We start from the raw sequence: 27,973 nt of genomic DNA on the forward strand, positions 1-27,973 counted from the left end.
ACACCAAATTAACTCACACTATCGCACATGATAGGCTTAGATACACTGCCTCAGCAGCACAGACAGTATCACACGTGACAGGATTAGATACAACGACTCAGTAGACAGTGTCACACATGATTGGCTTAGAAACACAGGCTCAGTAGACAGTATCACACATGATAGGCTTAGATACACTGCCTCAGCAGCACAGACAGTATCACACATGACAGGATTAGATACGACTCAGTAGACAGTGTCACACATGATTGGCTTAGAAACACAGGCTCAGTAGACAGTATCACACATGATAGGCTTAGATACACTGGCTCAGTTTAGATACGGGTTATATAGGCGCACACATTTTTGCATTCTAGGAATGCGGTTCGGTCACTCGGCTTCTCATTCATGTACCGGGAAAGTGAAAGTGTCTGAACCTGCACCCAATGAGGGCACTGAGGACGCCCCCGCCAATGAGGGAGCTCTGCCCTGCAGTCAATGGGAGTCATGCTTACAATGTGTCATTTCCATAGTCTGCCAGTGCGGAGAACAGCGTGCAGCTGCCGGGGTCACTCCTGCTCTTACAGACTCCTGGTAATACAGTAATCCCATCGTACTGTCCATTGGAGAAGGTGATGTGTATTATAAGCTTTATAATTGTACAGTGCCAGTCCTGATCCTGATCATTTCTATAGTGGGAGCAGCCAGCACCATATGTCACAGAATACAGACTATATATATAGAAAGCACGGCGGGATATTGTCATTATTAGCATTTTATATGCACTGATTATATATTATTTTTACACTGTTTATGTTTATAATTAAGCGCCATTATGTTGAGAATAAGCGCGCCCCAGAACCACGCACGTACCGTGGCATGCTGGGAATTGTAGTTCTGCTGTTGTTTGAGGTGCATATTCTGTGATTTCTTTCTGCAGGGTAGAGAGCAGCTGTCAGCAGAATCAAAGTACCATTTACAGCTCCTGTAGTCTGTCAGAGTAGAGCGGCTGCCATGTGGCCATAAGAACATTGTAACCTCCCCTTTAAATATCCTTAAAGGGAACCTGTCACCAGCATTTCACCTATTGACCTCTCCTCACCCCTCGCCGGCCGCTGCTATCAAAAGTTCCTTGCCGTTATCCTCTCTCCTAAATTCCTGCAGACCTTTCGCACTTTTTATGGTAATAATACAACAGCCTCTTTCTTTACGCTTCTTATTCCCACCCACCGCCGAAAACTGGCCCGCTCTGAATGCCAAATTCTCGTCTGAACGTGCCCGTCATGTATGGTCCAGCACCCTTCCCTGCTTCGGCCGGGCCTCAATCTAGTTAGTGCGCATGCGCAGCTATGGTGTCCCGTTGTGCGCACGCACCGTAACAGGACATCGATGCACAAGCGCAGGATTTTGTGTGTGCTGGGGGGAGGCGAGGAGCTGTCAATCGAAAACAAGGAGGCGGGGTTAACTCGGAAAGGGCTTGAGGAATGAAGATATGACTCTTTTATGCTCATTAGCATACGGCGCAGGGACACTAAAAAACGGAATAGTAAAGGTACAGAGACGACTAAGAAGATAATTATAGGTTACATAAAAATAATTTTTCACCCACTACCACCAGGTATTGCTGGCTTAATAGGTAAAATGCTGGTGACAGGTTCCCTTTAAGACGACCCCCCCATCTGCTATGTCACCTCTTGCTGCTGGTGCCCAGCACTGCATTGTACTGCCCACTCTGCTCCTGCCAGCTGGCATATGTCTCTGGAGTAAATGTCAGGTCATCATTTACTGGCAGGAGACTCATATTAGGGGGAATCCTGTAGGCTAGAGATAGCTACACCCCAGACAGCTGCCTCTCTTGTCTGCCCCTTGTTCTGGCTGTGACTGACAGCCCCTCTGGTCTATTCATCAACAGAATACATCTGTGCCTCTACTCTACCCATCTGCCATGTTGGATTTGCAGATCCATGTGTTCCTATATGTGGCCATTATATGTCCTAAATCAACATGAAATTAGTCTAGAAAAGACAAATCTTTATCTGTCCCAGAATAAAGACATTTTACATGCACCCCAAAATACATAAACCTGGAAGACCGATCAAGTCATGCGTGGGCAATGTCAAAATATTAGGATGGGTGGAAGGTAATCTCAAACCCCTGGTACAGGATACAGCTAGCCACCTTCAAGACACAACGCCTGAAGAGAGTAAAACCCTGCCAGGTCTTGTAAGATAAGAGAATTGGCCCTGAATCTTACAAAAGTTATCCTCCCCCATAAATACTTCTCACTTCTGAAAACGTATACATACAACAGACCGGAACAGTAAAGGGAAGTAAAGTTGTACCGCAATATGCAAATCTTTTTATGGCCAAGCTCGATAGTGGCTTTCTGTCCTCCTGTCATACTATCGTTACATCGACGATATCTTAATCGTCGGGACTGAATCTAAAAACTTTCCATGATAATTTCAATCAGTTTTTCTCCCACCATCAACTTAAAGAGTCTCTGTCACCACATTATAAGTGGCCTATCTTGTACATGATGTGATCGGCCTGTAATGTAGATTACAGTAGTGTTTATTTATTTTGAAAAACGATCAATTTTGACGGAGTTATGACCTATTTGAGATTTATGCTAATGACTTTCTTAATGCCCAACTGGGCGTGTTTTACTTTTTGACCAAGTGGGCATTGTGGAGAGAAGTGTATGACGTTGACCAATCAGTGACCAATCCGCGTCATACACTTCTCTCCATTCATGTACTCAGCACATAGTGATCCTGCGAGATCACGATGTGCAGTCACATACTCACACATTAACGTTACTGAAGTGTCTTGACAGTGAATAGACATCGCTTCCAGCCGGGACGCCATGTCTATTCACAATCCCGACACTTCGGTAACGTTTGTGTGGGACTTACAGCACAGCAAGCGAGATCACGCTCTAAATGACAGTTACAGCGTGATCTCGCGAGATTGCTTGCTGTGCGGTAAGTCTCACACAAACGTTACCGAAGTAATGTTAATGTGTGAGTATGTGACTTCACATCATGATCTAGCAAGATCACTATGTGCTGAGTACATGAATGGAGAGAAGTGTATCACGCTGATTGGTCACTGATTGGTCAACGTCATACACTTCTCTCCACCACCCCCACTTGGTCAAAAAGTAAAACACGCCCAGTTGGGCATTAAGAAAGTCATTAGCATAAATCTAAAATAAGTCATAACTCCGTCAAAAATTATCGTTTTTCGAAATAAAAAACACTTCTGTAATCTACATTACAGCGCCGATCACATTATGTAGGAGACAGGGCACTTATAATGTGGTGACAGAGCCTCTTTAACTATTACCACTGCATAGCTTCCTGCCTCCAGAGGCTATGCAGTGGTCGGTGCCGGAAGTAGATGGCTCTCTACACTGTATAGCAGTCGCGCTGGGTCACTCAAATAGGAGCAGAGCTGCAGTACAGCCGCTATAATGTGACCGGAGATTTCTGCTTCCAGCACCGAATACTGCATAGCTTCCGGCGCCCAAAGGCAGCTGGGACAGCTAATAGGAGGGGGGTCCGGGTGTCGGATCCCCACCGATCATATACTGATGTCCTGTTCTGTGCATAGGTCAATCAGTATAAAAAACAGCCCCCAACCTGGACAACCCCTTAAACATTAAACTACTCCTATACTGAAAAAATACTTTTTGGACACCATCATCAAGATAAAGTTCAACAGAATAGAGACATCACTGCACCAGAAACCAATTGACTGTCCTATTTTCCTTGATTGGAACAGTTTCCATCCCAAACACATAAAAAAACCTCCATCTTCTACAGTCAGGATATTAGATTCCACATATGTTCTAATCCTACAGATAAGGACAGACACTTTGGCCCTCTTAAGAAGACATTTTTGAATCAGGGCTACCATCCAATTGCTGGGACCCCCACCGATCCTGAGAACCATGAATGGAGCGGTACTGCACATACTCGGCCATCGCTCCATTAATTTTCTACAAGGCTGCTGGACGCTATTCATATGGGGCATACAGGGACGGCCAGGTAAGCCGTTCTCGAAGATCGGTGGGGGTCGCTGCGGTCGGACCCCCTCCAATCAGATATTTATCACCTATCCTGTGTAGAAGTGATAAATATTGATTATAGGAAAACCTTTTTAAGTATTCTCTAAGAGCTGGTTTACATTGGCAGATTTCTGGCCATAACGAGCACCGATCGGCGATAATACAGGTCGATCGGCACTCGTTTAAAAACCCAGTAGTCGGGTCGTTTTAAACTGTATGGGTACGAACAATTGTTAATACAGTTTACATAATGTCGGCAGCTCATCCTGTATTTACACGGGGATATGTGCTACCGACAATGATAATTTTTAGTGCTGCATGAAAAATGCGATCAGCCAATGAATGATCGTTTGATCGCTACCCTATTTACGAGCGTTCGTACGAGTGCATGTTTGCCCAATCATTGGCCTGTGTAAATGGGCAATTTTGTCTTCAACTACTGAGGACTCTCAATTTTTAGCTTTTCTATCTACTGGATAACACAGTACAAAAATATACGTATTCTTTTATCTTTACCTTTGACATAGATCTCTTATCCTCCAACCCGATATGCGCATCCAGGAGAAATGTTACCTGACAAAGATCCAGGGATGCAAAGTCCTTTCTAAACCCGACAAAGCAAATACTTCCAAAGAATGAGCAAAACTTTTTATTAAAATTAAACTAGTCAAACTTTCTGTTGACGTCATCACTTCATTCCCCCCCCCCCCCCCTAGTATTGCCAATGTATATATATGTCCATATGAATATGGTGACATACAGTCTCTGGATTAAAAGTGCCATACGTTATCCAGATAAATAGTGCACACATTGCCCAGAGAATGCCATACCTCACTCGTTTACTGCATACAATAAGAGTTAATGCCATGCATTGTCCAGATACAATTTGAATGCACTGTATTCTGTACAGATACTGCCATATAGTGCCAAACAGTACCTACACTGTCATACTTTGCCCATGTAAAACCCATATAGTGCCCACTAAATACCAGTACGCAGAGTATCACATTATGGAAATATAAAGCCATCCTGTGCCTCACATCGTATACAGACAATGCTAAATAGTGCTCTAATAGAACAATACGGTGCTCATATAGTGCCAAATAGTGTCAAAACATGGTCAAACAGTGCCACACATAGTTATACAGTGCCTCACATAGTTATACAGTGCCCATATACTGTCTGACTGTGCCCACAGAGTGTCCAGAGTGCCGTAGTTTGCTTACATAACCATACAGTACCCACATAGTGTAATACTGTGCTCACAAAGTACCAAAGAATACCCACATAGCCATACAATGCCCAAAGTTTCTTATATTGCCAGCTCTCAGAAAGTTTTTTTTTTTTTCTGGAGAACCTCGTGGGATGTGACAATTGGAAAGTGAAATGTTTTTTTCTACCAACAAATGTAAACAATTTCCTCTCCCTATCGATATAAAGGATAAATGACAAAGTTTGGATTCTGCTCCGGGAGGAAATTTTAAAGCGTAGATAAATAATGACCTGTAAATAAATGACCTGTGTGTTTTCCTTTCAGCTGCAGTAAGCGTGCCCCAGGATGTGTGGTATATGGGCACTGTTTGGCAGTGATGAATGCCTGTCAGTGCAGTGTCTCAGTGCCATGAAAATCGCACATCGAGGTCCTGACGCATTTCGGTTTGAAAATGTGAATGGATTCACCAACTGCTGCTTTGGTTTTCACCGTCTGGCGATTGTGGATCAGTTATATGGCATGCAGCCTCTTCGTGTCAAGAAGTTCCCTTATCTATGGCTGTGCTACAATGGGGAGATTTACAATTACAAGCAGGTACCACTCCTATCTATCTATCTATCTATCTATCTATCTATCTATCTATCTATCTATCTATCTATCTATCTATCTATCTATCTATCTATCTATCTATCTATCTATCTATCTATCTATTCTCTTTTTTCCAGCTGCAGAAACATTTTGGCTTTGAGTATCAGACTATGGTGGACGGTGAGGTGATTCTCCATCTCTACAGTAAACATGGCATCGAACAGACCGCCGCATTACTGGATGGAGTTTTTGCGTTCGTCCTCTTGGACACAGCCAATAGGAAGGTCTTCCTGGGAAGGGACTCTTATGGAGTCCGACCGCTATTTAAACTGCTCACTGATGACGGCTTTTTGGCAGTTTGCTCTGAAGCTAAAGGTAATGTCTGTCTGATTGGACCAAGATTAAATCAAACTTTAAAGGGATTTTCCTTTTTTATGTAAAAAAGCTTAAAGTAGTTGTGCGCTTTTTATAATCCTTTTTTGTTAGACGGGTTCACCCAAAAATTAGCAGATAATATGGTATCCCACAGGGACCCCTAGCGAATAGCTGTAAACGATGGGAATCTAGCAGTGTTCAGATCCCTAGCAGCGCCACCACAGGGGAAATTAAGCACTACACAATTCTCATTGAAATCTATGGGCTTTTATTGTAATGCACGGAATGTTAGGTCCTCCAGACACAGAAGTGCAACTAAATATACAAGACTCTGTGTTATACCTAGTGCACGAGCTGAGGGGGCAGCACATGACCCAGGAATTCAAAGCACACCAAAGAGAGATTACCTGTGTCATGCCCCACCCCCTTAGTTCATGCACTAGCATAAAAGAGTGTCAGGTTTGAGTGGAGTGTTCCTTTAAATACAATCCCCATAAATATATATATATAGATACTACCATATAAGTACTGTAATAACATATGAGTACACCATAGGTACCATGCAAGAAGATTTTTTATTATATTTAATCACAAATAGTAAAAACAATGGCCAACACGACCTAAAAAAAATGACAAACAAGTTTAAAACAACATGGTGGTGGTGGGGGGACTACAACATACAGAGCAGCTTATCACACCAATACAGTACAAAAAATAGCGGCAAATAACACAGAGTATCGCATTAAATGGCAATACATATTGCGCACAGAGACAAGAAATGTATACACTCAGTATATTACTGTTTATCAGTGCTGTCTCCAAAAATATATAAGATGTCTATAACATGGATATCGCTAGGTTAAAATACCAACCACTGTGCTGCATAGTGAGTCCCAACTATAACCAAACCACCACCACAGAACTCTGACGCGCGTTTCGCCGTCAGCTTTTTCAAGGGGTGTGGTGGGATGGATAAGTCTTTTATAGGAAGTAGCTGATATAGGTAGTAGCTATTATTGGTCAAAACACCAAAACAGGAAAGAGCTGTTATTGGTCAGAACACACATGTGCTATAATGACCTCAGATTTGAATGCTGGCTGCAGGCAAATTATTCCCCCACCTGAATCAAATATATTCAAGACGCCGCTATCTACATGGCGCCTGTCAACGGTGGACACAGCCGACCCGGCCTCCCCATTCCGGCGTCCGGAAAATACAGACAGCGCATATCTATGCGCGCCTGCATGACACGCACAACCGGAAATAGAGGAGCCGGGACGGCGCATGCGCCATACACAGGCGCTCCACGGCCGCCATTTTAGTTCAGGGAAAGGGGGAGATTTTTGCCGATACAGTAGAGATACATAATTGACTAGACAATATCGAGCAACCAAAATAGTATATAGGGAAAGTTCATGTAACCAATTCATATAGATATAGTGATAAAAAAAAGATATACAGACAATGTATTGTTTTAAAATACATTTCATATTCAATATATTGAAGGTGAAAAAATAAATAAAGAAAATATAAATAAAAGAAAAAAAGAAAAATAAGTGAGAAACTGTGAAAAAACGTGGCACACGTGCTCAAATAAAAAGTGAAAAATTTATAAATCAAAAATAATTAATTGAACATATACCATGGGCTTATGTCAAATCAAGTATACTCACATGTACATACTTATTCATCCACCCTTATACAATTGCCATGCATACATACACATAGTGGCGGATTAAGAAGATTATGGGCCCTGGGTTGTTACCCAAACTTGGGCCCCCCTTCTCCACCGCCACCCTGCCGCGCCGTAACTATTGCTAACACTACCTTTTTGCACAAGCATTAACAAATGGGTGTTACGATTCCCCTTTCACAGGGCTGTGTCCCTACATACTGACAGTATCACACTGTGCAGGGACACAGCGCCAACCCCCCATGTAGACAGCGCCACACACACCCCCTGTAGATAGAGACACACACACACACACACACCTGTAGATAGAGCCACACACACACACACACCCCTGTAGATAGAGCCACACACACACACACACACACACACACCCCTGTAGAGAGCGTCACACAGCCCCCTATAGATAGAGCCACATACACCCCCTGTAGATAGAGCCACACACACACACACACACACACACACACACACACACACACCCCTGTAGATAGAGCCACACACACACACACACACACACCCCTGTAGATAGAGCCACACCCACCCACACCCCCCCCCTGATGATAGAGCCACCCAGAGGCGTAGCTAGGATCTCCAGCACCCGGGGCAAAGCTTCAGTTTGGCGCCCCCCCAACCTCTTTCCCGACATCTCCTCCTTCCCCCTCCTTCCCCCTTGTTTTCTCTACCAATCTACGTGTCATTTCTTTTTATGTAACGCGAGCATAAAATTATTTGTACATTTCACAAGCAATATGGTTCTATACACAACACCAGAACCAAGCTCGGTACATATATACACCAGCACAAATACAGCTGTGCAACCCCTGCCATATAGGTTTGTACGGCGTAAAACTACAGCTCCCAGCATAGCCCGAACAATGGTAAGGATATGATGGGAGATGCCGTTTCACAAAAAATAAATCCTATCATAATCATACCACCCATCATCTCGCTGCAGATTATACAGGGACTACAGTGCTGATTAGAGGCAGAATAAACATTTACATTAAGTGACTCACCGGTGACGTCTCAGATTCTAGCTCTTTCTCTCCATCCGGTCCAGACCTCTATGAGGACTTCTCCTGGTCACAGCCCATTTCTGCAGTTTGCCGCTCACATGTCTTCAGCTTCTCACTTTACCAACATTTCTACATCTATAAATAAATATAAAGTTCTCATTATACCACACACTACACCCCTAAATATAATAGCGCCATACACTGCACCTCTAATTATAATAGCACCATACACCGTGTCCCCCACACACACACCGCGACCCCTGTAGATAGTGCCTGCCATAGAGCCCCTGTAGATAGTGCCCCCATATAGACCACCCCTGTATATTGTGTCCCACAAATAACTCCCCCTATAGTGCTCTACAGATAGCCCACCCCTGTATATAGCCCCCTGTAGATATAGCCCACCCTTGTATATAGAGCTCCACATATAGTCCACCTCTGTATGAAGTGTTTCACAGATAGCCCACCCCTGTATATAGCCCCCCCTTGTACATATAGTCCACCCCTGTATATAGTGCTCCACTAGATAGTCCACCCCTGTATATTGTGCTCCACAGATAGCCCACCCTTGTATATAGTATATACAGGGGTGGGCTATCTGTGGAGCACTATATACAGGGGTGGACTATATGTACAAGGGGGATATATAAAGGGGTGGGCTTTCTGTGGAGCACTATAGGGGGGAGCTATTTGTGGGATACTATATACAGGGGTGGGCTATATCTACAGGGGGACTATATACAGGGGTGGGCTATATCTACAGGGGGACTATATCTACAGGGGGACTATATACAGGGGTGGGCTATCTACAGGGGGACCATATCTACAGGGGGACCATATCTACAGGGGGACCATATCTACAGGGGGACCATATCTACAGGGCTGGGCTATATCTACAGGGCTGGGCTATATCTACAGGGCTGGGATATACACAGGGGGGCTATATATACAGGGGTGGGCTATACACAGGGGGGCTATACACAGGGGGGCTATACACAGGGGGGCTATATCTACAGGGGTGGGCTATATACAGGGGTGGGCTATATACAGGGGGAATATATCTACAGGGGGAATATATCTACAGGGCTGGGCTATATACAGAGCGACTATATCTACAGGGGGGGCTATATACTGGGGTGGGCTATCTATGGAGCACCATATACAGGGGTGGGCTATATCTACAGGGGGCTATATACTATATAGCCCACCCCTGTATATGGTGCTCTATAGACAGCCCACTCCAGTATATAGCCCCCCTGTAGATATAGTCCCCCTGTCTATAGCCCAGCCCTGTAGATATAGTCTCTCTGTAGATATAGTCCCCCTGTAGATATAGTCCCCCTATATATAGCCCAGCAGATATAGTCCCCCTGTATATAGCCCAGCCCTGTAGATATAGTCCCCCTGTATATAGCCCCCCTGTAGATATAGTCCCCCTGTATATAGCCCAGCCCTGTAGATATAGTCCCCCTGTATATAGCCCAGCCCTGTAGATATAGTCCCCCTGTATATAGCCCAGCAGATATAGTCCCCCTGTATATAGCCCAGCAGATATAGTCCCCCTGTATATAGCCCAGCCCTGTAGATATAGTCCCCCCGTAGATAAAGTCCCCCGTGTAGACAAAGTCCCCCCCCCAGATACAGCCACACATCTATTACAATTAAAAAAAAAAAAAAAAAAAAAATTCAATCTCACCTTATTCCCGCTCCCACGCCGTCCGGCAGCCATGGAGACCTGCTCTCTTCTGCGCAGGTCTCCAGGGGGTTGAACACAGCGTCTATGAAAGGCGCTGATTGGCTGGGCAGGATGACTTTCCCTGCCAGTCAGTCAGCGCCTTTCATCGACGGAAGCGTCACTGGTACAAAAGGTACCAGTCGCTTCATTCGTGGAAAGGCGCTGAATGGCCGGGCACGGAACGTGCCCGGTCATTCATTGCTTCTAATTGTACCGGTGTCCTTGCGACACAGGTACAATTATAGTGCAGGAGGAGGGGGCGCTGGCGCCCCCCTCTGAACTGCGCCCGGGGCACATGCTCCGCTTGCCCCCCCCTAGCTACGCCCCTGGAGCCACCCCCCCTGTAGAGAGCGTCACACAGCCCCTATAGATAGCATCACACAGCCCCCTATAGATAGCATCACACAGCCCCTATAGATAGCATCACACAGCCCCCTATAGATAGCATCACACAGCCCCCTATAGATAGCATCACACAGCCCCTATAGATAGCATCACACAGCCCCCTATAGATAGTATCACACAGCACTCCCCCTTATATATAGTGCCACACAGCGCTCCCCCCTTGTATATAGTGCCACACAGCGCTCCCTTCCTTATTTATAGTGCCACACAGTGCTCCCCCCCTTGTATATAGTGCTACACAGCGCCCCCCCCCTTGTATATAGTGCTACACAGCGTCGCTGCAGCCCTGGGATGACATTTTATCCCATATGACTGCTGCAGCCTGTGATTGGCCTGTGATTGGCTGCAGCGGTCACATGGGGTGAAATGTCATCCCAGGAGGCCGGCCCGAACGAAGAAACAGAATTCTAGGCAAGTATAATATATAATTTTTTCTAAATTGTGTTTTTACATAAGGTCAATTTTTGAGCTTTTTTTCCCGCCACTTATCATTTACGCAGCGTGTGATGAGAATTGTTCACATCTAATCTACTCTGCTGCTACTGTATTAGGGCTTGTCCACACTTAACGGAATTTCTGCGTATTTTCCGTCCGGAAAATACGCAGAATACGGTAGCAGCAAAGTGAGTGAGATTTACCAAATCTCATCCAGACGCTGCATAAAATTTCCGACCAGACATTTTGTCCTGCGGTGCGTGTTTCTTGTACTGCAGCATGTCAATTCCTGCTGCGGAAAGTGATTGAATTGCTGTATTGTTTCAGAGGAGACGTCACCATCCCCCAACACTGAGAAAAACGCAGCAAAATACGCACCATTTACTGCAGCAAAAATGCAGGAAATGGTGCTTTTTTTTCTGCAGCAAAATTTCTACTAGTTTCTGCGGAATTGCTGCAGAAATATACATATACACACAGGGCCGCCATCAGGAATTTCAGGGCCCCCTACATCTACATTTTCTGGGCCCCCCTACCGTGGCACCGCCTGTTAACGGTACTCCGTCCAGTACTATATCATGGTACCCAGGGCCGCCAACAGGGGGGGTATTATGGATACTGATGTGAGAGGCCCGGCCAAACCTAATTGAAAAGGGGGCCCGGCAAACTGCCGCGACTTGCCTTTGGTAGAAAAAAAACAGGCCCCTGCAATGGGGCCCGTTTTTTTCACCAAAAGAATGTCATGAGCTGCGGGCCCCCCTTTCAATTAGGTTTGGCCGGGCCTCTCACATCAGTACCCCTAATACCCCCTTGATGGCGGCCCTGGGTAGCATGGGGGCCGTCAAACACCGCCGCCCGTGCGACCGATCACGCGCACCCGCAAACTCCCGCGCATGCGCACCGGCGACCGCCTGGAACCGCGCACCGAATTTTGAGGCAGATTTTGACCTGCCCACACTATCTTGCCGCGTTTTTTGCCTGCGGCGATTGAGGACAGCAGACAGAAAACGCAGCGAAAAATGCATTTTCTGCCTCCCATTGATTTCGATGGGAGGTCAGAGGCAGAACCGCGGCAAGAAAGGACGTGCTGCTTTTTCTTTTTTCCGCGACTGGCTCCCATTGATTTCAGATTAAATCAATGGGGGGCGGTTTTGGAAGTTGTTTGGTGCTGATTCTGACGCAGTGTCCAAGTCAATATCAAGGCCCAAAAACTCTGGGAACTGGGCCTTATTGTTAGGGCTTATTCAGACGAACGTGTAATACGTCCGTGAAACGTGTGTGATTTTCACGCGCCTCGCACGGACCTATGTTACTCTATGGGGCCGTGCAGACTGTCAGTGATTTTCACGCGCCTCGCACGGACCTATGTTACTCTATGGGGCCGTGCAGACTGTCAGTGATTTTCACGCAGCTCGAGTCCGCTGCGTAAAACTCACGACATGTCCGATATTTGTGCATTGTTCGCGCATCACGCACCCATTGAAGTCAATGGGTGCGTGAAAATCACGCCCAGCACTTCCGCAGCCGTATAAACTATGAATGAAAACAGAAAAGCACCACGTGCTACAAACATACAAACAGAGTGTCATAATGATGGCGGCTGCGCGAAAATCACGCAGCCACGCATCATACGCTGCTGCCACACGGAGCTGTTATGGACCTTTTGCAAGCGCAAAACGCCACGTTTTTGCGCGCGCAAAAAGCACACGCTTGTGTAAATCCGGCCTTAGGGTAGGAACACACTAGGCGTGAACGCTGCGGATTTTATGCAACACATTTTATTGTGTAAAATCCGCAGCGTATCACAGTCGCAGCAGAGTGGGTGAGGTTTGAACAAATCTCATCCACACGCTGCAAAAATAATGGACCTGCAGTGTGACTGCAGTCGCATGTCAATGTATTCTGTGGAATCGCCGCTCCTCTGTTGCAGAAATGCTGCGGTTCTGCCGCAAAAATCACAAATGAGAAAAAAAAAAAAAGGCACTTTTTTAAATTTATAAAAAAGTTTAGACTTGCCCCGGCCGTAGTCCTGGTGACGCGATCCTCTATTCTTAGCGTAGCCCCGCCTCCTGTCATGACGTTTCATCCCATGTGACTGCTGCAGCGGTCACATGGTCTACAGCGTCATCCCAGGAGGCGGGGCTACGTTCAGAAGAGAGAGATGCGTCACTTAAACTACGGCCGGGGCAAGTCTAAACTTTTTTTTCCCTGCAGGATTCCCGCAGCGGACACGCCTCACCAAACCTGCGCCACTATTTAGTGCGGTTTTGCTGGCAGAATTCCCTGCGGCTCCCGGGATAAGCTGTGTAGTTTTACTCAGCATATCCGCCTAGTGTGTCCCTTATGATGTCGCTCCTGGAGCTGCTGCCGCTCTCTAAATAGGCAGTTGGTCCAGTAGAATTTGGAATTATTTTTTTTTGTGAACCAGCTTAAAAAAATACAAAACTTTTGTGTTAGGGCCTGTTCACATCACCGTTCGCTTCCGCTCCGGGGTTCCTTCTGAGGTTTCTGTCGGGTGAACCCCGCAACGGAAAGTGAAAGTGATAGCACAGCTTCCGTTTCCATCACCATTAGCGCAGTCGACTGCGCTATTAATTCCGTCCGAAAACCAGCCGGAATGGTGACGAACGGAAACCATTAGCGATGTTTCCGTCACCATTGAGATCAATGGTGACTGAAACGGAAGCTGTGCTGTCACTTTCACTTTCCGTTGCGGGGTTCACCCGACAGAAACCTCAGACGGAACCCCGGAGCGGTGGTTCGTCACCATTCCGGCTGGTTTTCGGACGGAATTAATAGCGCAGTCGACTGCGCTAATGGTGATGGAAACGGAAGCTGTGCTATCACTTTCACTTTCCGTTGCGGGGTTCACCCGACAGAAACCTCAGACGGAACCCCGGAGCGGAAGCGAACAGTGATGTGAACAGGCCCTAACACAAAAGTTTTGTATTTTTTTAAGCTGGTTCACAAAAAAAAATTATTCCAAATTCTACTGGACCAACTGCCTATTTAGAGAGCGGCAGCAGCTCCAGGAGCGACATCATAAGGGACACACTAGGCGGATATGCTGAGTAAAACTACACAGCTTACCCCGGTAGCCGCAGGGAATTCTGCCAGCAAAACCGCACCAAATAGTGGCGCAGGTTTCGTGAGGCGTGTCCGCTGCGGGAATCCTGCAGGGAAAAAAAAGTTTCGACTTGCCAGGGCCGTAGTCCTGGTGACGCATCTCTCTCTTCTGAACGTAGCCCCGCCTCCTGGGATGACACTGTAGACCATGTGACCGCTGCAGCAGTCACATGGTATGAAACGTCATGACAGGAGGCCGGGCTGCGCTAAGAATAGAGGATCGCGTCACCAGGACTACGGCCGGGGCAAGTCTAAACTTTATCAATTTAAAAAAGTACCTTTTTTTTCTTCTCTTGTGTGATTTTTGCGGCAGAACCGCAGCATTTCTGCAACAGAGCAGCGGCGATTCCACAGAATAAATTGACACGCTGCGGCTTAAAAAGCCAAAGCCGCACTGCAGGTCCATTTTTTTTTGCAGCGTGTGGGTGAGATTTGTTCTAATCTCATCCGCTCTGCTGCGACTGTGATACGCTGCGGATTTTCCACAATAAAATGTGTTGCATAAAATCCGCAGTGTTCATGCCTAGTGTGTTCCTACCCTAAGGCCGGATTTACACAAGCGTGTGCTTTTTGCACGCGCAAAAAACGTTTGCTTTTTGCGCATGCAAAAGGTTCATAACAGCTCCGTGTGTCAGCAGCGTATGATGCGTGGCTGCGTGATTTTCGCGCAGCCGCCATCATTATGACACTCTGTTTGTATGTTTGTAGCACGTGGTGCTTTTCTGTTTTCATACATAGTTTATACGGCTGCGGAAGCGCTGGGCGTGATTTTCACGCACCCATTGACTTCAATGGGTGCGTGATGCGCGAACAATGCACAAATATCGGACATGTCGTGAGTTTTACGCAGCGGACACACGGACACACGCTGCGTGAAAATCACTGACAGTCTGCACGACCCCATAGAGTAACATAGGTCCGTGCGAGGCGCGTGAAAATCACGCGCGTTGCACGGACGTATTACACGTTCGTCTGAATAAGCCCTAAGAATAAGGCCCAGTTCACAGAGTTTTTGGGCCTTGATATTGACTCGGACACTGCGTCAGAATCAGCACCAAAGAACTTCCAAAACCGCCTCCCATTGATTTAATCTGAAATCAATGGGAGCCAGTCGCGGAAAAAAGAAAAAGAAAAGCAGCACGTCCTTTCTTGCCGCGGTTCCGCCTCTGACCTCCCATCTAAATCAATGGGAGGCAGAAAATGCATTTTTCGCTGCGTTTTTTGTCTGCTGTCCTCAATCGCCGCGAGCAAAAAACGCAGCAAAAAAACGCGGCAAGATAGTGTGGGCAGGTCAAAATCTGCCTCAAAATCTGCCTCAAAATTCTTTAAGGAATTTTGAGGCAGATTTTTTTTTGCCTGCAAAATACTGTGTGAACAGGGCCATACATAAACAACACTTTGAGATAATTTACTCACTGTCAGAAGAGCTGCTCCCACTCCAGTCCTCTTCCGGCGATGTCTTCCAGGGGAGGTCTTCGGTCCAGACGTCCAGTCCTTCACCTCCAGCCAGGCTCCAGGTAAGTTTTGTCCATGTGGGTCCGCGGCTGCGCGCGCTTCGTTCGCGGGTGCGCGGGCGGCCGGTCGCGGGTGCGCGCGCGGTCGATCGCGGGTGCGCGCGCGGGCGGTCTCCAGTGCGGGCGTTCGTGGATGCGCGCTCGCGAGTGCGCACGCGCGGGAGTTTCATTGTGCGCGCGATCGGGTGCGCGCGCGCGGGCGGACGGTTTGACGGCCCCCCATGACGAGGGGAGGGGGCCCGCAGCAGCAGCAGCAGCTCACGACATTCTTTTGGTGAAAAAAACGGGCCCCATTGCAGGGGCCCGTTTTTTCCTACCAAAAGAATGTCGAGGCAGTTGCCGGGCCCCCCTTTCAATTAGGTTTGGCCGGGCCCCTCACACCACTACCCCTAATACCCCCCTGATGGCGGCCCTGTATACACACACACGTGCATGCGCACGTACACACGAGTATGCACATTATACACATATAAAGTACACATTGTAAACACACACGAATATGCACATTATACACATATAAAGTACACATTGTAAACACACACGAATATGCACATTATACACATATAAAGTACACATTGTAAACACACACGAGTATGCACATTATACACATAAAAAGTACACACTGTAAACACACGAGTATGCACATTATACACATATAAAGTACACATTGTAAACACACACGAATATGCACATTATACACATATAAAGTACACACTGTAAACACACACGAGTATGCACATTATACACATATAAAGTACACACTGTAAACACACGAGTATGCACATTATACACATATAAAGTACACATTGTAAACACACACGAATATGCACATTATACACATAAAAAGTACACACTGTAAACACACGAGTATGCACATTATACACATATAAAGTACACATTGTAAACACACATGAATATGCACATTATACACATATAAAGTACACATTGTAAACACACACGAATATGCACATTATACACATATAAAGTACACACTGTAAACACACACGAGTATGCACATTATACACATAAAAAGTACACACTGTAAACACACACGAATATGCACATTATACACATATAAAGTACACATTGTAAACACACACGAATATGCACATTATACACATATAAAGTACACATTGTAAACACACACGAGTATGCACATTATACACATAAAAAGTACACACTGTAAACACACACGAGTATGCACATTATACACATATAAAGTACACATTGTAAACACACACGAATATGCACATTATACACATATAAAGTACACATTGTAAACACACACGAGTATGCACATTATACACATATAAAGTACACATTGTAAACACACACGAGTATGCACATTATACACATATAAAGTACACACTGTAAACACACACGAGTATGCACATTATATATACACATATAAAGTACACATTGTAAACACACACACACACACGTGTATGCACATTATACACATATAAAGTACACATATAAAGTACACACACGAGTATGCACATTATACACATATAAAGTGCACATTGTAAACACACATGCACTTACCTTTTATGTAGTACATTTGTGAGTCTTCACTGCAGCTCTTCTCCTGCTCACAGCCCGACACAGAGCCCGCCGACAGCTAGCAGCAGGAGGAGAGATATTTAGAGCAGGGCAGGAGGGCTGGAGGTGGAGCTTCTAAAGCAGCAGAGACCACGGCTGCTAAGTGGGAGCGAAGCCTCGTTCGTCTGATGACAGGTGCGGTCCTGGCACCGGGGCTCCCTCCAGGGCTATCTACGCCACTGGGCATGAGGGGGTTCGGGTGGCTATGGGCCCCCTGGGAGCCTCGTGCCCCGGGCGGCCGCCCGAACCGCCCTAATGATAATCCGCCACTGCATACACACACATTGTATGACATAAATGTGTAAACACTTATCCAAAAGATCATGTATAAACAAATTAGTAGAAAATATATACAGAAAATATTTAATAATTGTTGTGCGCTATACTAGATAAGACCCGTCAATCTGACAGGACAATATAAAAGGGCAATTATGGTCCAAAAAGCCCCATGAAAAAGCTGAGGTCGAAATAACAATAATAAAGTGCATAGTGCATACCATATACAATCACATGTACAAACCCTAAACAAAATAGATCAAGATCACAATTAGAAATATATAAATATTCTTTGCCACAATATATGGAAATCATCCAAATTCCTTTCCAGGGGAAATCCGCTAATAACACACTCAGCCAGAAAACGTCGATGAGGCGATATCAAATGCCCATGAGAACCTATAAAAATATATATATCTCTATCAATGAATACACATTTGTGTGCAAAAATTAGCTACCAATTTCTAAACTGATTACATTTATCCATACCACTACACCAAAATATTCAAACGAATATAAAGATTAAAATTAGGATGATCCTATAAAAGTGTATACCGCTAAAAGATGCAAACAACATTTTTTCATTCAGACCGAAAGGAGAGGTCTTCAATTTTGTTATCCACTTACATTCTGTTCCTTTAAATAACCTATAATGTCTGGTTTTGATGATAATTGTGTATAAATATCATGTCGTTCCTTCTAGGCCTTATAAACCTAAAGCATTCAATGAGCTCAAGTCCAAAGATTGATCCATTCCCACCTGGACACTGTGAAGTTTTTGATTTAAAGCTTAGTGGAAAAGTTGCATCGGTGGAATTGATAAAGTTTCGCAATTTCAAGGATGAACCTCAGCACGCAGCGTACGACTCTCTAGAAAACCTACAAGCAGGTAACATGTCAGCCAAGCATACCATTTTATAGTTTACATGTTAATATGATATAACCTTATAAATACATTATAATACTTATCCTGTACTGATCCTGAGTTACATCCTGTATTATACTCCAGAGCAGCACTCACTATTCTGCTGGTGGAATCACTGTGTACATACATTACATTACTTATCCTGTACTGATCCTGAGTTACATCCTGTATTATACTCCAGAGCTGCACTCACTATTCTGCTGGTGGAGTCACTGTGTACATACATTACATTACTTATCCTGTACTGATCCTGAGTTACATCCTGTATTATACTCCAGAGCTGCACTCACTATTCTGCTGGTGGAGTCACTGTGTACATACATTACATTACTTATCCTATACTGATCCGGAGTTACGTCCTGTATTATACTCCAGAGCTGCACTCACTATTCTGCTGGTGGAGTCACTGTGTACATACATTACATTACGTATCCTGTACTGATCCTGAGTTACATCCTGTACTATACTCCAGAGCTGCACTCACTATTCTGCTTGTGGAGTCACTATGTACATACATTACATTACTTATCCTGAGTTACATCCTGTATTATACTCCAGAGCTGCAGTCACTATTCTGCTGGTGGAGTCACTGTGTACATACATTACATTACTTATCCGGTACTGATCCTGAGTTACATCATGTATTATACTCCAGAGCTGCACTCACTATTCTGCTGGTGGAGTCACTGTGTACATACATTAGATTACTTATCCTGAACTGATCCCGAGTTACGTCCGGTATTATACTCCAGAGCTGCAGTCACTATTCTGCTGGTGGAGTCACTGTGTACATACATTACATTACGTATCCTGTACTAATCCCGAGTTACATCCTGTATTATACTCCAGAGCTGCACTCACTATTCTGCTGGTGGAGTCACTATGTACATACATTACATTACTTATCCTGAGTTACATCCTGTATTATACTCCAGAGCTGCACTCACTATTCTGCTGGTGGAGTCACTGTGTACATACATGACATTACTTATCCTGTACTGATCCTGAGTTATATCCTGTATTATACTCCAGAGCTGCAGTCACTATTCTGCTGGTGGAGTCACTATGTACATACATTACATTACTTATCCTGAGTTACATCCTGTATTATACTCCAGAGCTGCACTCACTATTCTGCTGGTGGAGTCACTGTGTACATACATGACATTACTTATCCGGTACTGATCCTGAGTTACATCATGTATTATACTCCAGAGCTGCACTCACTATTCTGCTGGTGGAGTCACTGTGTACATACATTACATTACTTATCCTGTACTGATCCAGAGTTACGTGCTGTATTATACTCCAGAGCTGCACTCACTATTCTTCTGGTGGAGTCACTGGGTACAGACATTACATTACTTATCCTGTACTGATCCTGAGTTTAAAAGCCAGGATTCTTAGCAAAGTCCATTTGTAGCAAGGGCATCAGAGTTACGCCCAATGTTACTGAAGTGCTTCTTTCTTTGCCAGGACGTATGAGATATGTCCCTGGCAGGGATTCCATTTTTATTACTCCAATGTATTTAAAATACAAAAATGAAGCAACTTTGCAAATAGCCTTGATTAATAAATATCTTACCATTTTGTGTATACAACTTCTATGAAGAGCTGTGTGTCTCCATGGTTACAGAGTACAAACAAACTCTGAGTTTTCTGATGCTGCTGTTATGTGTCAGTCCACTCTCCACCTCCTCTATTTTTCAAAGACAGTAGAAAAGGGGATGGTAAGAGTGTAAGACAGTAACATATGGTTGCAGGATCAGACACAGGGTTAATTTGTAGTCTGTAAACTTGGAGACACATACATTTTCATAGGAGCTGTATACTTAAAACGGTAGGAGACTTTTAAGAAAGATTATTTGCAAACTTGCGAAATTTTTTATTTTACATGCATAGGAACACTACTACCAAAGTAGGTGCATTCCTAACTTTTCAGAATAAGCTGTAATATGGGTATACATTAAGAATAATACTATTTCTGGCCACTGTATCTGGACTTGTATTCTGCATTATTTAGCGGTTGTCCCCTCTGCAGGCTCTATCCCTAATGCTCAGTTTTCTCTGAGATACTGGATGGAGCCTAACGGTTATCATGTCTGCCATACACTGCACACTTAGAAGAGGAGAATCCTTCCCTCCTATCTGTATCTATCACACATATGTAGAAGCTGCAGCAGCATGGAGAAGATTATACAGCAGTAATGAGCAGTGTAGCTGTGAATCCAGAACTATGAGCAGCTGCAGCGTCTGTGTCTATCTGCCTCTCTCACTCTGCTCCCGTTCTTTTGTCATCAGGAAAGGATCATGAAACGATTAAAAGAAACATTTGCCTCCTGTTTGAGAATGCGGTCAAAAAGCGGTTAATGGCGCACAGAAGGATCGGTTGCCTGTTGTCAGGTACTTTACTTTTGGACAAATCCCATAAGTTTTCCTCTGTTTTCGGCTGCTCACTTTGTCTTGAGTTCGGGGAGGTTTTTCTGTTTCTCACACACATTTATCTTACGTAGTCAGCGGTATCAGCATAGGGCAGGATCTCATTTATTATATGATTATAATTTATTCCTATTCATTGTGCCGTGACGTATGCATCATCATAATAAGAATAGGACTGAAGGGATCCTGTTTTAGAATACAGTACTATTTTACAATGTTGCACATGTAGGTAACGTGGCGGTATAACATAGACAGTGGCATGAACCGTATTTGCTCCCTTCTAGGGTTGGGTTCCTTAACCCCTTAATGACCGCCGATACGTCTTTTTACGGCGGTCATTAGTGGGCTTTATTCTAGAGCGCCGCCAAACTACGTCGCTGCATTAGAATAAAGTAAACAGAGCAGGGAGCCGTGAAATCTCCCTGCTCTCAGCTGCCAGAAGCAGCTGAGGGCTGGGGGCGTCCCTGCTCTGCCGGGTGAGATCGATATTAGTATCGATCTCACCCGTTTAACCCTTCAGATGCGGTGCACAATAGCGAGCACCGCATCTGAATGGTTTTGCAGAGAGGGAGGGAGGGAGCTCCCTCTCTCTCCCACCGACACCCGGCGATATGATCGCCGAGTGTCTGTCTTCTATGGCAGCCGGGGGTCTAATAAAGACCCCCAGGTCTGCCTGCAGCGAATGCCTGCTAGATCATGCCGCAGGCATGACCTAGCAGATGCCTGTCCGTTTTAAACGGACAGGCAGTAATACACTGCAATACAAAAGTATTGCAGTGTATTATAATAGCGATCGGAGGATAGGGAAGTCCCCTAGTGGGACTAGTAAAAAAGTAAAAAAAGTTTAATAAAGTTAATTAAAAAAAAAAGTGAAAAAAAAAAAAATGAAAAACCCAGCTTTTCCCCTTACAAAATGCTTTACTATTAAAAAAAACTACAATAAAGCAAAAAAGTTACACATATTTGGTATCGCCGCGTCCGTAACGACCCCGACTATAAAGCTGTTACATTATTTAACCCGCACGGTGAACGTCGTAAAAAATAAAATAAAAAACAATGGAAAAATTGCTGTTTTCTGTTAATCCTGACTTAAAAAAAATGTGATAGAAAGTGATCAAAAAGTCGCATCTACTCTCAAATGGTACCAATAAAAACTGCAAGTCGTCCCGCAAAAAACAAGACCTTATACAGCTATGCCGACGCAAAAATAAAAAAGTTACAGCTCTTCGAATGTGACAATGGAAAAATCTAAAAAATGGCTTGGACATTAGGGCCCAGAATGCCAGCAGGGGGAAGGGGTTAAAGGGGTTTTCTCAAAATGCACAAGATCCACAGGGATCCAAACTTAGAGTGAGCTTCCTCATTCCTCTACATTATGTGAAGGGAGTGGTACTGCACATGCTCGGTCACCGCTCCATTCCCTGTCTATGGGACTGCTGGAGATAGCTGAGCGCTGGTGATAAATGTTACTTGTGGGTAAGCCCCTTTAAGTACATGCAGTACTAATTCTGTGGTTGTGTTTACTCAGGTTCCCTTTGACTGTCATCATGAGGGGCATCTGGAACATCACTGTCATGTATAATACAAAATAGCTCTCCTCCAGATGGAAGAAAATTGTCTCTCTAGTGCCACCTATAGGTAGCTTCCCTGTAAGTCAGTGTCCAACCCCTTATAGAGCTGTTAGGGGTTGGACATTGGATAGCTACCTATAGGTGGCACTAGAGAGACAGTTTTCTTCCTTCTAGGGGAGAGCTATTTTGCATACTGTTTCCCAGGAAGCATTGCCCTACAAGCTGGATCTCCTCAAGGAGAATCAGTAGCTTCTGAACTTTGGTGCTCTTATGCCAGTTTTTATGAATGTGCCCCATGAAAATAAAGTTGGCACCACAACTCGGTGTGATACACATATTTGTGTTCTCAGGTGGTCTGGACTCCAGCTTGGTTGCTGCAACTCTCCTCAAGCTGATGAAAGGAGGCAATTTACCTTATCCTTTGCAGACATTTGCAATTGGAATGGAAGATAGCCCTGATTTACAAGCTGCTAGGAAGGTACCACAATGTGATATGTTTAATGATAGAGACAGAGAACTGGTATCTAGAGATGTCAATCAATGTACATAATGAGGTAAAAGGGGGTGGATATAAAACTATAGTCCAACCTATGTGTCCCTCAACTATATGTTTTTCGAATGCAGCCCTTTTATAGAAAATTGGTCTCTGGGCAACAAACAAAATGAGCCCCTCCGCTCGCCATTTTCAGACAGCAATTATTGTACATCTTGTAATGTAGTAGCAGGTTAATACTGCCATATACAGCCCACATAATATCGCCATATAGTGCCAAGATAATACTACCATATACAGCTGACATAATACTGCCATATACAGCCCACATAATATCACTATGTAGTGCCCAAATAATGCTCCCAAAAAGAGACCACATAATACTGCCATATGGTTCCCACATAATTCAATTCCCAAATAATACTTTTACCACCACACACTGTTAAACAATACTGGCTACTTTTAGTTTTACCCTGGGTAAGCACGGAGATGCATTGTGTCTTGTGCTGTATAGGGGCAGACTGTGTCTGGCTCTGTATGTCTGCACACTGTCCCTGGTACTGTATGTGGGCACAGTATGGCTGGTACTGTATGTGGGCATATATTGTCCACTACTGTATGGGGAAACATTCACTGGCACTGCGTGGGACACACTGTGGTTGGCATTGAGTGGGGCACATTGTGGCTTGTTCTGTATGTGGGCAAACTGTCTGGCACTGTATGAGACTATTCTATGGCTGATACTGTATGTGGGCACACTGTGTCTAGCACTAAATAGGGTACACTGTGTCTGGAACTATATAGGGTACACTGTCTGGCATTATATAGGGCAATCTGTGTCTGTCGCTTTATGGGGTGTACTGTGTCTGGCACTATATAGGGTACACTGTGTCTGGCACTATTTAGGATACAATGTGTCTGGCACTATTTAGGGTACACTGTGTCTGGCACTATATAGGGTACACTGTCTCTGGCATTATATAGGGTACACTGTGTCTGGCACTATATAGGGTACACTGTCTCTGGCATTATATAGGGTACACTGTGTCTGGCATTAAATAGGACGCACTGTATCTTGCACTTTATAGGATACACTGTGTCTTGCACTTTATAGGATACACTGTGTCTGGCACTTTATAGGGTACACTGTGTCTGGCACTTTATAGGGTACACTGTGTCTGGCACTTTATAGGGTACACTGTGTCTGGCACCTTATAGGGTACACTGTGTCTTGCACTTTATAGGATACACTGTGTCTGGCACTTTATAGGGTACACTGTGTCTGGCACTTTATAGGGTACACTGTGTCTGGCACTTTATAGGGTACACTGTGTCTTGCACTTTATAGGATACATTGTGTCTGGCACTTTATAGGGTACACTGTGTCTGGCACTTTATAGGGTACACTGTGTCTGGCAGTTTATAGGATACACTGTGTCTGGCACTTTATAGGATACACTGTGTCTTGCACTTTATAGGCTACACTGTGTCTGGCATTTTATAGGATACACTGTGTCTGGCAGTTTATAGGATACACTGTGTCTTGCACTTTATAGGCTACACTGTGTCTGGCACTTTATAGGATACACTGTGTCTGGCACTTTATAGGATACACTGTGTCTGGCATTTTATAGGATACACTGTGTCTGGCAGTTTATAGGATACACTGTGTCTGGCACTTTATAGGATACACTGTGTCTTGCACTTTATAGGCTACACTGTGTCTGGCACTTTATAGGATACACTGTGTCTGGCACTTTATAGGATACACTGTGTCTGGCACTTTATAGGATACACTGTGCCTGGCACTTTATAGGATACATTGTGTCTGGCACTTTATAGGATACACTGTGTCTGGCACTTTATAGGATACACTGTGTCTGGCACTTTATAGGATACACTGTGCCTGGCACTTTATAGGATACATTGTGTCTGGCACTTTATAGGATACACTGTGTCTGGCACTTTATAGGATACACTGTGTCTGGTACTTTATAGGATACACTGTGTCTGGCAGTTTATAGGATACATTGTGTCTGGCACTTTATAGGATACACTGTGTCTGGCACTTTATAGGATACACTGTGTCTGGTACTTTATAGGATACACTGTGTCTGGCAGTTTATAGGATACATTGTGGCTGGCACTTTATAGGATACACTGTGTCTGGCAGTTTATAGGATACACTATGACTGGTACTTTATAGGATACACTGTGTCTTGCACTTTATAGGATACACTGTGTCTTGCACTTTATAGGATACACTGTGTTTGGCACTTTATAGGATATACTGTGTCTGGCACTTTATAGGGTACACTGTGTCTGGCATTTTATAGGATACACTGTGTCTGGCACTTTATAGGATACACTGTGTCTTGCACTTTATAGGATACACTGTGTCTGGCATTTTATAGGATACACTGTGTCTGGCACTTTATAGGATACACTGTGTCTTGCACTTTATAGGATACACTGTGTCTGGCATTTTATAGGGTACACTGTGTCTGGCACTTTATAGGGTACACTGTGTCTGGCACTTTATAGGCTACACTGTGTCTTGCACTTTATAGGCTACACTGTGTCTTGCACTTTATAGGATACACTGTGTCTTGCACTTTATAGGCTACACTGTGTCTTGCATTTTATAGGATACACTGTGTCTGGCACTTTATAGGATACACTGTGTCTGGCACTTTATAGGATACACTGTGTCTGGCACTTTATAGGATACACTGTGTCTGGCACTTTATAGGGTACACTGTGTCTGGCACTTTATAGGGTACACTGTGTCTGGCACTTTATAGGGTACACTGTGTCTGGCACTTTATAGGATACACTGTGTCTGGCACTTTATAGGGTACACTGTGTCTGGCACTTTATAGGGTACACTGTGTCTGGCACTTTATAGGGTACACTGTGTCTTGCACTTTATAGGATACACTGTGTCTGGCACTTTATAGGGTACACTGTCTCTGGCATTATATAGGGTACACTGTGTCTGGCACTATATAGGGTACACTGTCTCTGGCATTATATAGGGTACACTGTGTCTGGCATTAAATAGGACGCACTGTATCTTGCACTTTATAGGATACACTGTGTCTTGCACTTTATAGGATACACTGTGTCTGGCACTTTATAGGGTACACTGTGTCTGGCACTTTATAGGGTACACTGTGTCTGGCACTTTATAGGGTACACTGTGTCTGGCACCTTATAGGGTACACTGTGTCTTGCACTTTATAGGATACATTGTGTCTGGCACTTTATAGGGTACACTGTGTCTGGCAGTTTATAGGATACACTGTGTCTGGCACTTTATAGGATACACTGTGTCTTGCACTTTATAGGCTACACTGTGTCTGGCACTTTATAGGGTACACTGTGTCTGGCACTTTATAGGGTACACTGTGTCTGGCACTTTATAGGGTACACTGTGTCTTGCACTTTATAGGATACATTGTGTCTGGCACTTTATAGGGTACACTGTGTCTGGCAGTTTATAGGATACACTGTGTCTGGCACTTTATAGGATACACTGTGTCTTGCACTTTATAGGCTACACTGTGTCTGGCATTTTATAGGATACACTGTGTCTGGCAGTTTATAGGATACACTGTGTCTTGCACTTTATAGGCTACACTGTGTCTGGCACTTTATAGGATACACTGTGTCTGGCACTTTATAGGATACACTGTGTCTGGCATTTTATAGGATACACTGTGTCTGGCAGTTTATAGGATACACTGTGTCTGGCACTTTATAGGATACACTGTGTCTTGCACTTTATAGGCTACACTGTGTCTGGCACTTTATAGGATACACTGTGTCTGGCACTTTATAGGATACACTGTGTCTGGCACTTTATAGGATACACTGTGCCTGGCACTTTATAGGATACATTGTGTCTGGCACTTTATAGGATACACTGTGTCTGGCACTTTATAGGATACACTGTGTCTGGCACTTTATAGGATACACTGTGCCTGGCACTTTATAGGATACATTGTGTCTGGCACTTTATAGGATACACTGTGTCTGGCACTTTATAGGATACACTGTGTCTGGTACTTTATAGGATACACTGTGTCTGGCAGTTTATAGGATACATTGTGTCTGGCACTTTATAGGATACACTGTGTCTGGCACTTTATAGGATACACTGTGTCTGGTACTTTATAGGATACACTGTGTCTGGCAGTTTATAGGATACATTGTGGCTGGCACTTTATAGGATACACTGTGTCTGGCAGTTTATAGGATACACTATGACTGGTACTTTATAGGATACACTGTGTCTTGCACTTTATAGGATACACTGTGTCTTGCACTTTATAGGATACACTGTGTTTGGCACTTTATAGGATATACTGTGTCTGGCACTTTATAGGGTACACTGTGTCTGGCATTTTATAGGATACACTGTGTCTGGCACTTTATAGGATACACTGTGTCTTGCACTTTATAGGATACACTGTGTCTGGCATTTTATAGGATACACTGTGTCTGGCACTT

The 27,973-nt window shown here is 44.4% G+C and overlaps 1 protein-coding gene across 1 annotated transcript in view; it reads left to right on the forward strand.

Annotated features, from left to right (window-relative positions):
• The first annotated feature begins 501 nt into the window (after window positions 1-501).
• ASNS (asparagine synthetase (glutamine-hydrolyzing)) overlaps window positions 502-27,973 on the forward strand; it is a 51,481-nt gene continuing 24,009 nt past the window's right edge. Inside the window, exons 1-6 of the mRNA XM_075827738.1 lie at window positions 502-611; window positions 5,592-5,861; window positions 5,993-6,230; window positions 18,734-18,919; window positions 21,257-21,358; window positions 23,316-23,443. Of these exons, the coding sequence (XP_075683853.1) occupies window positions 5,613-5,861; window positions 5,993-6,230; window positions 18,734-18,919; window positions 21,257-21,358; window positions 23,316-23,443 (903 nt within the window). The 5' untranslated portion in view covers window positions 502-611; window positions 5,592-5,612. The remainder of the gene's footprint in view (window positions 612-5,591; window positions 5,862-5,992; window positions 6,231-18,733; window positions 18,920-21,256; window positions 21,359-23,315; window positions 23,444-27,973) is intronic.

The sequence above is a fragment of the Rhinoderma darwinii genome, chromosome 5 (assembly GCF_050947455.1).
Source record: "Rhinoderma darwinii isolate aRhiDar2 chromosome 5, aRhiDar2.hap1, whole genome shotgun sequence".
NCBI lineage: Eukaryota > Metazoa > Chordata > Amphibia > Anura > Rhinodermatidae > Rhinoderma > Rhinoderma darwinii.